Source organism: Peromyscus eremicus, chromosome 4, assembly GCF_949786415.1.
Source record: "Peromyscus eremicus chromosome 4, PerEre_H2_v1, whole genome shotgun sequence".
Lineage (NCBI taxonomy): Eukaryota > Metazoa > Chordata > Mammalia > Rodentia > Cricetidae > Peromyscus > Peromyscus eremicus.
This window is the reverse complement of record NC_081419.1, coordinates 127,362,328-127,374,847: the sequence shown is the minus strand read 5'-3', so window position 1 is coordinate 127,374,847 and position 12,520 is coordinate 127,362,328. Positions and strand designations below refer to the sequence as shown.

The 12,520-nt window shown below is 50.5% G+C and overlaps 1 protein-coding gene across 1 annotated transcript in view; it reads right to left on the bottom strand.

Annotated features, from left to right (window-relative positions):
* Bpifb1 (BPI fold containing family B member 1) overlaps nucleotides 1–12,213 on the bottom strand; it is a 38,035-nt gene extending 25,822 nt beyond the window's left edge. Inside the window, exon 1 of the mRNA XM_059259695.1 lies at nucleotides 12,137–12,213. Coding sequence (XP_059115678.1) covers nucleotides 12,137–12,199 — 63 coding nt within the window. The 5' untranslated portion in view covers nucleotides 12,200–12,213. The remainder of the gene's footprint in view (nucleotides 1–12,136) is intronic.
* Nucleotides 12,214–12,520: the final 307 nt, after the last annotated feature.

The window sequence follows — 12,520 nt, the reverse complement described above, 5'->3', positions numbered from 1 at the left end:
GGGTTTGATTCTTAGCACCTACATGGCAGCTCACAACTGTTAGTAAGTGTATGTGTGTGTGTGTGTGTGTGTGTGTGTGTATGTGTGTGTATGTGTATGTATATGTATGTATATATATAAAATAATAAAATAAAATAAAAGATTTAAATTAAATACAGAAAGATCTTTTGTGGTAGTGGCCAGAAGGAAACCTTAGAGTTTGAGACACGATTTTCACCCTTTCCTGTGCTGTGAGCTGTAGCCTCACTGAACATTCTTCCCTTCTGAGGAGAAAAACTCCGGATCATCATCCACAGAATGACAATTCTACCTCCATTACACAGCTGCCACCTTCAAGGTCCAATCCAGAAGGGAATATCTGCCCAGCCTGGTCCCTGTCATCTTACCCTCCCGTGAGTCCTCAAAGCCCACACTCCGTTCCCAAGATATGAACCCTGCGCCCTGAGGGGTGTTATCTGCCTTCTGTCCCTCCGTTATTCCTTATTCCTTCAGCCTTTTAAAAGTTATTTATTTATTTGATGTGTGTGTGTGTGTGGATGTGTGTGTGTGTGTGTGTGTGTGTGTGTGTGTGTGAGCATGTCTGTGTATGCAGAGGCCAGAAGTTGATGTCAGCTGTCTATTTCTGTTGCTATACCCTCCATCTTATTATTTGATGGTTTTTTAAAAGAATTTTTTTAGTTTTTATTCATATGTCTGTGTGAATGTACATCATGTGTATGGAGGTGCCCCCAGAGCCAGACGAGGACATCAGATCCCTTGGAGCTGTAGTTACAGACAGTTAGGAGTTACTTAGTGTGGGTTCTGGGGACCAAACCCAGGTCCTCTGGAAGAGCTGCAGATGCTCCAACTACGGGGCCACCTTTCTAGCCCCCATCTCCATTTACGTTTTGAGACACTCTCTCACTGAACCTGGAGCTCACTGATTCAATTAGACAGGCTGGCCGGTGAGTCCCCAGAACATGCCTGTTTCTGGCCCTGGCTGGCCAGTGCTGGCGTCAAACACATGCTGCTGTGTGTCAGGCTTTCATGTGGGTGCCGGGGATCCAAACGCAGGTTCACATGCTTGCACAATAGGAACTTTGTGCACTGAGCCATCTTCCTGATTCCTTCCTCCCTTCATTCTTATACAGGTCCCTCTTGGTCTCTGGGTCTTCACCTTTAAGTCTCTCTTACCAAAAGTCCAATTTCCCCCAGCAGCCAGTGGCCCTTTGCAAACAAGTCTTGGTGAAACTTGCCAAAGCCTGCAGTGATCTTGCATGAGAACCAAACTCTACAGGACCCAGCATGACTGGCGGCTCCTCTAATCCTTCGTTTCTCATCCGTTTGCCCTTGTCCTCTCTCATTCCTCCCACCTTAGGGCCTTTGCACATGCTGAACCTTCTCCCGGGCTGGCTCCTTCTCCTCTACCAAGTCTCAGCTTCTCTCCTTGGAGCGGCCTTTTCTGGTCACCTGACTAGGGCGAGGTGCTTCTGGCTATGTGCTGATGGGTGTTTACACCAGAATTTGCTGGAAGCAGACCTGAAGACTCAAGTGTGCAACTCTACAGATGTTATGCAACAAGGAGATGGGCGGGCCACAGTGCAGGTGGGGGAATGGGGAGCAAGAACAAATACACAGTTCTCAGTTCCACCGTGCAGGGCTCTGATCCAGCTAGAGGTAATAAGGGCAACCAGAGGGGAAGAGTATAGTTGTGAAAGCACCCCCTCCCTCCATTCCTATCTCCATACTCCTTCCCTCAACCCCTCCTCCCTCCCTCCTTCCCTTTCTATTTTTGACAGGATTTTCTACCGTCTCTCAGGCTGGCCTTGGACCCTTCATTTTCCTGCCTGTGCCTCCCAGATGCTGGCACTACAAGCATGCAGCACCATGTCCATCTCTGTGAGGCATTCCTTAAGGGACTTCTGTGGTCTCCCAGCACAGAAGCAGGGTGTCTAGAAGGAGAGGGCTTTCCCGAGACCACTTGGGAGCTTGAGACTGTGTTCCTAGAGTGTGATGCACAGCGGGCTGAGTTCTGTGTGGGTGGATGAGCTGCAGCTGTGGAGGGCAGAGTGACGGGTTTGGGAAGTCACTGCTGTGGATAGCGTCCAAGCTGGCGTGGACACAGCAGGACAAGGTTCTGGCCTATCGGAAGTCATGGTTTGGAGAGGAGAGGAGGTGATGTCAGAAAGACAGGGACTGAGGAGGACCAGGGAGGGCTGGAAAGGATGGTTCAGTGGGCTGGGTAGGCAGCAGGGAGCTCTGCCTTGGAGCGGTTGCAGTTTGGGAAGCTTAGCAGAGAGCCTTAGGGAAACTTCCACAAAGTGCCACTGAGGCCCAGCACTAAGCACATCCTGTCCACAGAGAGCAAGAGCACCTTGTCACACTCAGGCCACGCTTTCCTTCCCTCTTCCCCACATACTTGTCCTCCATTCCCGGATGGTGAGAGCGAGAACAGCTGCCAGTCATCCCAGGGAGCTTGGGTTAGGGCTGAGGAGAGGCCATGTCATGTCAAAGCTGATTGCTCAGGCAAAGCAAGAGGCAGAAAAGACCATCAACCTCTACTCTATCATCAAGCAGACCCAGAAAGGAGAAAATAGCATGTTGGTACCCCCTTTTCCCAGCTGAACTGGGTTCTAGGAGAAGAGCAGAGACCTGCCTGAGTTCCCATAGCCCTAAAGCAGGAACTAGAAACTAGATGAGCTCTTCCTGACTTGGTCCCCTACTCGGCCACCCTGTCCAGCTGCAACACGGGCAGCCTCTCTGGAGAAGGCTGTGGTTGCATAGAAACAGAGGGTGTGGGAGGGCCTGGCGTGGCAGGGTTAGTCGGGTGGAAACCGGAGAGCTTGCCAACCGTTTCTTGCCCAGAAGAGAGGGGAGAAGAAAGGCAAGAATTCAGGCTGCTCTCGGCAGATTCAAATCCTTTACGCAATGGCTCTTCGTGGCACCAGTGAGCCTTCACTATTGTGCCAAGCCCAGTCATGGCTGTGGATGTCCTCAGGGTCTGGGTCCAGCAGAAAAGGATGTGACAATTGATTAGCAATGTCTGCCATGACAACGCAGAGGCCTTGTACTGTGGCCTCCTGCCCCATCCCTATTAAAGACTGTCTGCCCTGGTAAAAATCCTAAAGACATGATGAAATGGAAAGGGGAACTTGTAGATGACATGAAGTTTGCCACTGCCTCCAGTGGATTGAGTTTGGACAAGTTGGTTCCTATCTCTGGCCTCAGTCTCCCCAAATGCAAAATAGAGATGTAGGTTCTGTGATACCGTTGGTCAGGCTGTTTTGTATGAGCCTGTCCACAGCAGAGGGAGCCAGCTGATATTCAAGTCGGGGTGGGCGTGGGGGGGGGGGCGGAGGGGAGAGGTGTTCCACCACTGTGTGTTCTAAGATAGGTTTAGCTCCTTGATTTAGGGGTGGGGTGGTGCTCTGCTGAGGGAGTTACCCAGTAGTTTGGGAAAAGAATTGTTAATGTGCTACTTGTAATAGCCCCAAAGCAGTGTCCGGGGGTTTGTTCAGTCTGGAGCCGCCAGGCAGCTGTCACTGAACAACACAGGGAGACTGAGACAAGTGAAATTAACCTAGAGAATGTTCTGAAAGGATACGGTCCCCTGAGAACACAGCTGTCTTTTTCTTTTTGGTGATATGATCCTGGGTGACTTTTCTGATCTCCTTGGTGATGTTAAGATTTAAATATTTTTTACACAATGCATTTTTGGATCAGCAAAGCACCACATTAAACAACTTGAAGATGAGCAGAAGGAAGCTGGCAGAGGTCAAGGAGTGCAGGAAGGCCTCCCTTTCCCAGGGCCTGAGTCATAGCCCTGCCCACTCCAGGTTAGCTGGAAGCTTTGCCACACTGCCACTGATAAGTGCAACAAAGGCTCAGTTACATCAGCCCGGAAATCCCGTTCTGGAAGCTTCTGGGCATAATCTCTCTTTTGTAGGGCAGGAATAGACGAAATTGAGGGCAAATAAACCGTGGCTAAACCAGGCTCAGTCACAGCCCTGCCTGGAAAGGAGGACCAGGGCCCTGCCCTGATGAGGCTCACAGTCAGGTCCTGGCAGGTGCTAAGTGGCCTTTCACAGTAGGCAATGGTGGGGCTTGGTGCTGGGGGCACTTCCTTCCCCCCACTGGCAGCACGCTATCAGAGGAAGATGGAGGCTGGGGGCCTTAAGGACAGGACCTGGAACAGTGTGATGCATTTGTCTGCTGCAAGGAGTCCAGGTCGTGTGGCATGTTAGCATGGAGGTTGGCACAGGGACTGTTTGTTGTCAGGGCCTGAGAGTGTGGGACGCACAGGCAACGTGAAAACACACATCAGCACCGACGGAGGTTGGCACCCGTCTAGGGTGTGACTGTCCCCGGAATCTCTGGTGAGGCCTCCGGAACAGGTGCACGAGAGGAGGCTGGATGAGAGACAGCTTCTGAAGTGGTGACCTTTGCCCTGGGCTGGAAGAAGGTAATAACTAAGAGCTGGGTGTAGGGGGAGGGAGGCACTTCATGTGGGGTCCCTCAGGAGCAAAACAGTGAGCCTAGGAGCTTGTCTGAACCCCGTGGCAAGCGTAGGGTAGATTGTAGGGGCCCCGGCTCATCCTTAGTTTGCACAAGAACCTCCTTGGGTGGGATTCTGACTCCCTGAGTCGTGCCTTGAGGACTGCTGTTCTGTCTCTAGTCCTAGTTCACCCTCTCTGTGTCTGGTTTCTCCAAGCCTCTGTCACTTTCCTCCTTCTCCTCTCTTTTTTTTCTTTCTTATACCTATCTTTCCTGGTCCCATGTCTCTCTCTCTACTCCTCTCTCCTCTTCATCTCTAGATGCCATCACAGAGGCTGGGACAGAGCTGAGGCCCCATGGAGAGCAAGGTTTGGGCACCTGGATAAAGCAGGTGACCCCTCCCGATTATGTGGCCCTGGATGCGTGTCTCACCACTCTGTGATACAGCCTGGGCCTGACAGAGGGTCTCAGTGTTCCAACTCTGGGCACCCAGCTACGTCTAACCTTGACTGAGTAGCACTTCTGGGGCATGGACTTGGAAAGCTTAAGGTGTTGTCTTAGAGCAGGGCCTGGACCCAGGAATTTTTTTTTAATTTATTTACTTTGTTTTATGGGTACGAATGTTTTGCCTACATGTACACAAACTTCATGCATGCCTGGTGCCTGTGGAGGCCAGAAGAGGGTGTCGGATCTTTTGGTTTCCTGTGGTTGTTAACTACCACATGGGTGCTAGTCCTCTGCAAGAACAACAGTGCTCTAAAAAGCTGAGCCACCTCTACAGCCCCAAGGACAGGGACTCTTAGCCTGAGCAGCCCTGACATCAATACTGCACGTGCTGAGATTGCTGTGCACATCCATGGCTGGAAAAAGGAAAAAACCCAGTGGTCTGGAAAGTCCAGACTTCTGAGAATACTCCCAGAGGTGTGGCTGTGTGTGCTTGAGGCCTAGGAAACGGGGATCTCTGCAATGAGGATGTTTCTGAGCAGAGGAGTCACTCAGATTGAGAGCTTCAGTTTGGAAGCACACCGAGGTTAGCCTCATCTTCCCCTGGTTAACCTTGGTGGAGACAGACTCTGAGGGCAGCTTCTTCCACTCTGCTCCAGGGCAGGCCGGGGAAGGGCCCCCCAGCAGCCCAGGGCAGGCCGGGGAAGGGCCCCCCAGCAGCCCAGGGCAGGCCGGGGAAGGGCCCTCCCCAGCAGCCCAGGGCAGGCCGGGGAAGGGCCCCCCCCAGCAGCCCAGGGCAGGCCGGGGAAGGGCCCCCCCCAGCAGCCCAGGGCAGGCCGGGGAAGGGCCCCCCCCAGCAGCCCAGGGCAGGCTGGGGAAGGGCCCCCCAGCAGGCCAGGACAGACCAAGGAAGGGCCCACCAGCAGGCCAAGGCAGGCCGGGGAGGGGCCCACAGCAGCCCAGGACAGTCCAGGGAGGGAGACTTCACTATGTGATCTTAGGAGTTCACATGCAGCAGCATCTCTCCCTGAAATCTCTATTTCTTTAAAAATCCATGGAGGGAGGGAGGGAGGGAGGGAGGGAGGGAGGGAGGGAGAGAGAGAGAGAGAGAGAGAGAGAGAGAGAGAGAGAGAGAGAGAGAGAGAGAGATCCAGCCAAGAGCTGAGCTGGCTAGCCAGCAGATGTATGCACTCCCCTATGTGTGAGCAGAGTTCTGTATGCCTTGGACATAGCAGGGGACACATTCCCCTGGACTAAGGTCTCTGGGCAAGACCGAGTGAACTAGAAATACACAAATTGATGTAAAACCACACTACTCTGTCTTCTCAGTGTGAGGACTAACTGGAGAGGCCATCCGTCAGGATGCTGTGGGGGTCTGTGAGGTTTTAGTCCCACTGAAACTGGGTGGTCCCTACCCCCAGCACGCACATGCACCCATCTCTGCCTGTTCCACCTTCATGTATTTGGGTTTACAAACAACTTCGGGGGTTGCTTATTCACAGAAGGGGGGGTACCTGGCATGTGGTACCTGCCACATGGAACAGACTGGTCCTGCCGTCTCTGAATGGCTCACCAGCCACAGGCTGGGCCTGAGCCTGCTGGTTTAGTTATGACCCCCATTGCACAGATGGAGACCTAGAGGTGCTGAGTAACACTTATTCAAGGTCACACAGTGACCAGGACAGGAAGCCGGGATTTGAACTCAGGTCTGTGTGACACCAACACTTGCACTCTTGTCCTCTTGCCAGGGTCTGCTGACACCTGTGTTTAGGTGCCATCTTTTCCTGTCCACAACCTCCTCAGAGGACCCCCACCTGCCAACTGCTGAGATTCCCAATTATCAGCATGCATTTTGGTCCAAGAAGCCACCTTGGGAAACTTGAGTAAGTTGAATGTTCTCCGCCCAGTTGGAAATTGTGTCTCACTTCCTAAAGTGAGGAACGCCACTTTCCATCAACGGAAAGTTACTGTAGGGCCACAGCGACGGCAGTGGTGGCGATCACCAACTTAGCAGGTGTTTACGGTGTGATGGGTGCCAGGTCCTTTGCTTTTGCTGTTTTTATCTGTGCAGCCCCACACGGGTGCCTGGACATGTGTGAATGGGGTTTGGATGAACCTTTGTTAGAGAGAGAGAGAGAGAGAGAGAGAGAGAGAGAGAGAGGAAATGGCTTTTCTCCACTTCAGTACAAACAGAAGCATGCTAGCGACCTCTGGCGACCAACACCTCCCCCACCCCAGTGCTGGGGATTGAACCCAGAAGCCAGGTCTGAGCCGCACTCCACCACCGAGCCACACTCAGGGCCCTTGCTCTCTCCTCTCCAAGGGGAGAGTTAATGAATGGTTGGAGACGTTGTTGAAAACACATGAACACCATGTCCAGCTTTTCTCTGAGTTATCATCACAAAGACTGAGAGAGTAGGAATGGAAAGCACTGCCACCTGACTGCCACAGTGCCACCTGACGGTGCCTGGATGCCACCCGATGGTGCCACAGTGCCACCCGGCAGTGCCATAGATTCCAGAAAACCCTCCCCCAGATATCCGGCATTGGCGATGCTTTGAGGACATCCCAAGCCCGTCACACCAGGACTGCAGTTTCTCACCTTGGGATGCTGTGTCCAGCAGCAGCAGAGTCTCTGAGGCCCAAGCGAAGCGGGTTCCCTCACCTGTTCTTCAGCCTGGGTCCTCCCAAGGCTTTGAACATCTTGATGTTTGCTTGACCTGACCTCCTGGGGGCCAGCAGGGGTGCACAGGGGAGCCTCCCTCGTGGTCCCCTTCACAGGGTGGGGTTTCTGTGCTAACAATTACTCATTCGGTCACCAGGTCATCCAGGAGAACGAGGCAACCAGGAGTTCAACCCTTGATAGAGGCGAGCCAGGATCACCACTGGTGAGTGGGGGACTGGCAGTGACCCCCTGCTTTCTTCTGGTGTGCCTCTCCCACCCCCATCCCTCTTCATTCCTCTCTGCTGCTTCTGACAGAGACTGTTCCATTTCTCTAGAGTAGACCTGACTTCTGGTCATTCTTCACCTCTGTCTCTGCCCCCAGATCTCCACAAATGGTGCCTCTGGCTACCTCTCCTCTTTCCCTCTGCTGCCCAGGCCTTCCCTCAGGTCTCCTCATTCATTCTTCACAGGCCTCCCTGACTTCCACCTAGCCTGTCAGATTGATTTCTTGTCACTAACCAGAGCCATCTTTCCTAACCCTAGTAACTTACTACAGACCTTTTCGAACAGTGTATCAGGTGCTGCTGGGTCGCTATGGATACCTGTCTCTGCTTGCTTCATTCCCTGCCATCTGCCTATGGTACTACTGGTTGAGGTGTTTCAAAGAAAGCTGCAGATGCCTGTGCCCTTTCCCTCTATACTCTGGCGATGCTTGGAGCCTGGAGTTCAATATTTGTTAACAGTCTGGTTTCAGCTTGGAGATGGCTATCACATGGCTTTCTTTGTTCAGTATCCGGGTTCATCTGATACTAGTCACCTCCGCCACCTCGCTGAGCTGATCCTGGGGAAATCAAAGCCAGGCACCTGCTGTGGAATTCGACACCACCCTTTGGGCCGCAAAGTAACTGGAGACTGGGAGGATTTAAAACTCACAGTCTGAATGATGTTCAGAATGGGTGGGGTCAGCATGAAAGATGAGTTGCCTTTATCAAAGCTCCCCAGAGACAAAAGCAGGCACACGGACATAAAGTGTGGTGGGAACAGACCCCTGGTGAGACTGGCAGCAGCACCTGACATAGCTGGTACCTATCCTCAGACTAGAGAACTTTCTGGAACCAATAAAACATTCCCGGGGACTGTGCAGCCTGTGTGATGCAACCCTCACAACAGCATGGTTGACATTTACCGTCATACTGCAGAACATCAGATTAGTCAAGTGCCAGAGAGAAAAACCAAATGCAAAGTGTGGCTTGTTCAGTGTTGACAAAAGCCTATGCCCATGTAACCCACCCCCTGTCAAGACTGAGAATGTCACTATCACTCCAGAGAGGTCCCCTGTAACCCTTCCCAGCCAGTATCCCTTGAGCTCCCACTGCAGGGATAGGATCTAACTTTTTCCCACCATAGATTAGTCTAGTCTATTCTATAGTTTCAAGCACACATGTGCATCTCAGTCATGCTCACCCATGAGTTATCACTGATAATGTTTTGGTAGCGTCTGGGCCGCAGCTGATCCTTTTGACAGGGGTACAGTCTCCCATTGTATGAACTTGACAAAATGTGCTCATTCATTCTTCTTTCAAGTGGCCCCCTGAGCAGTTTCCAGTTGTGTGTATACTTTTTATAAATGTTTTTTGCAAGTCAATCTGTGAATATGTTTTCATTTCTCCTGGGATGAAATTTCTGGGTCATAGGGCTAGGTGTATGATTGGCTATATAAGAACCTTCCAGAACCTTCCAAAGTGGTGGTACCACTCTATACTTTCACTTGCAGTGTTCTGTCAGCCCATTCCTTCACTAACATTTATTTAATAATGTCCATTCTTGTGAGTGTGCTAATGCCATCTTTACAACAAACCATGTCACTGGCTCTTTGTGTCTCTCAGGAGAAGGTTTGGCTCCTAACTTATTATTCCAGTCCTCCATGTTTCAGCCCACCTTTGCCCGGTCTTGAATTTCCCATGTTTCCCTCCTACATTGATGTGAATAGTTCTCCTGTGTGTGACCAAGCAACTCATTTTCCTTTGCTCTTATATAGTGGTTTTCTCTTCTGAAATGCATCTTGCTGCACTGATCTGGAGGTGTCCCATTGGTTTTTTTAAGACTCAGCTTAAGAGCTGGGGTGTAGCTTGGTAGAGTTTCTAGAAGACTTGCCTAACACGTACAAAGCCCTGAGTTTGAACTGGAGGCAGGAAGACAGATGATCAAGAGACAGAGACAGAGAGACACAGAGAAAGAGAGACAGATAGACAGAGACTGAGAGCTCAGCTTAGGTATCGTCCCCTCCTCGAAGCCTCGGCAGACACTGATATCCCAGCAAGAAGTCATGCTGTTCTCAGTGTCATGAGGTCCTTTCTAGAAAGTCTCCCTGCAGCTCCAGGCACTTTGTTCTGTCTTTGTCTCACCATCTGGACTGTGAACTCCATGAGGAAGACACCGTGGGATTCACAGTATCTCTAGCACCCAGAGCACCACTCAGCAGGATCTAGGATTTAACAGCATGCATAGCTGCAGCAGATACAATGGAGAGACAGTGCCTGCACTTGCTGCCTGCATTTCCCACAGGGACACACATCACACTTCTATTAATCCTCACCTTCCCTGTGAGGAAGGGTCATTTTTGTGACAGTTAGGCAGACAGGTTCAGTGTCAAAGTGAGAGGCTTTCTGGGATCCTCTGCTATTTAGGAACCTTTTTGGCTGTCCCCCTCCTTAAGGGACCTTAAAGATTGCCTCCCTAAACATCTTTCCATTTGGTGGGCTCCCCAGACAGTGTAGCCCTCCTTGGCGATCTTACTAACTCCAGTGTGATTGTCTGCCCTTCCCTGTCCCATGAGTGGTAGGTACATGACAAAGTCAACTCATGTCCACTCTGTCTCCCATGCATATTGCCACATGGTGGACAATCACAATAAATCTTCTCTCTCTGAATAACATGTGCTATTAATAAGAAAAAACATTGATTTGATACTCAGAGGGGGCTCAAGAGGTGTGGGCTGAAAGTGGGGCAGTGTCCCTGAACTCAAACTGTTTAAGAAAAGACAAGTATAAACACAATGGATGCACAAGGGCTGGAGAGATGGCTCAGTGGGTAAGAACACTTGCTGTGTAAGCTGAGGGTCTGAGTTCACACCGCCAGAATCCATACAAAAGACAGAGTGTGAGTACCTGTAACCCCCGAGATGTGGGAGGGTGAAGGGGCGGGGAGGACACAGGAGGATGGCTGGTGCTTGCCAGCTGCCATCCGAACTCCAGATTCAGTGGACTCTGTCTCAAAGGAACATGGCAGACTAATAGACATTCAACATTCTCCTCTAGTCTCTGTGTGCATGCATGGGTATGCATATTGTCTTAGTTACTGTTCTATTGCTGTGAAGAGACACCATGACCAAGGCAACTCTTATTAAAGAAAGCATTGGGGGCTTGCTTACAGTTTTAGAGGTTTAGTTCATTATCATCATGGCAGGGAGCATGGCATCAGGAGTATGGCTGTAGGCATGCATTGTGTTGGAGAAGTAGCTATGATTTATAACCTGATCTATAGGCTGAAAGAGAGACTTTGAGCTTGGCATGGGCTTGACATGAAACCTCAAAGCCCATCCTCAGTGACACACTTTCTCCAACACCTCTTAATCCTTCTAACCCTTTCAAATAGTGCTACTCCTTGGTGACTACACATTCAAATATATGAGACCATGGGGGACATTCTTATTCAAACCATCATACATACCTTCACATACATGTGTATATACACCACATATACATAACACACTGACACACATAAATCCTCCCCAAAGTAGTACACAGTTATACTTAAAGATTTGTACATTTCATTGTGTATAAAATTTACCTTAAAATTAAAAATATAGGCTACAGGCTGGAGAGATGGCTCAGTAGTTAAGAGTACTGGTTGCCTTTGCAGATGACCTGGGTCCCTTCCTAGCACCAATAGTGGCTCACAACTACCAGTAACTCTGGCTTCTGGTAATTTAATGCCCTCTTCTGGCTTCTGTAGGCACTGCATGCATGTGGTACACATACATACATGGGTAGGACAGAGTGGGTAGATACACTGTGAGCTGGCAAGCAGAACAAACCACTAATTACAGTCTAGCACTTGTATGGGTGTGTGCCCACTACACAGTTCAAATTGTGTGCAGGTGTGGAGATTTAGGATTTGTTTGTTTATTTTTGAGACAGAGCCTCATGTAGCCCAGGCTCAGCTTAGATTCTGTATATAGCCAAGGATGACATTACACTTCTGACCCTCCTGCCTCCACCTCCTGGGTGCTAGGTCACTATAACCAGTTTATGCAGTGCTGGGGATTGAACCCAGGGTTATGCAATCACATGACCAACTGAGCCAGTGGCCCAGTCCTAGATACTTGTTTTACAAAATGTTTGGGGAAAGCGGCTCAGCTCCCAGATAAATCTTCACTGGAGTAACAGGAGATGGAGTGCCTTGCAGACAAACTCCTTGGCCCAACCCACTCTGCTCCCTGCAGCTGCAGTCACTGCCAGTACCTGCCTACTGGCCTTGCAGAGAAGGGCTTACCTGTTTGTTCCCAGGACAAAGGACTCCAAGGTTCTGTCCTTGGTCTTCTGCCTCTTGGGGCATGTCTTGGGGATTCCCTTCCCTTCCACCATCTAACCACATGACATCACTTCCCCCTCAGCATTCCAGTGTCATATTTCAGCTGCAACTTTGACACTGTGTTCTGAGAGGAAGACATTCTTTTTTTTTTTTTAATTAATTTATTCTTCTCTCATATATTATATCCCGACTGCAGTTTTTCCTCCCTTAGAGGAGGGCATTCTTATTTCCAACAGTCCCATTGTTGACAGCTAGCTCTGGGTACAGGTGGGGTAGGTTCTGTGGGGGCAGAATTTCTGGATCTGTGGGCACATATTTTAGTTTTATATTCTGACTGTGTTAGGC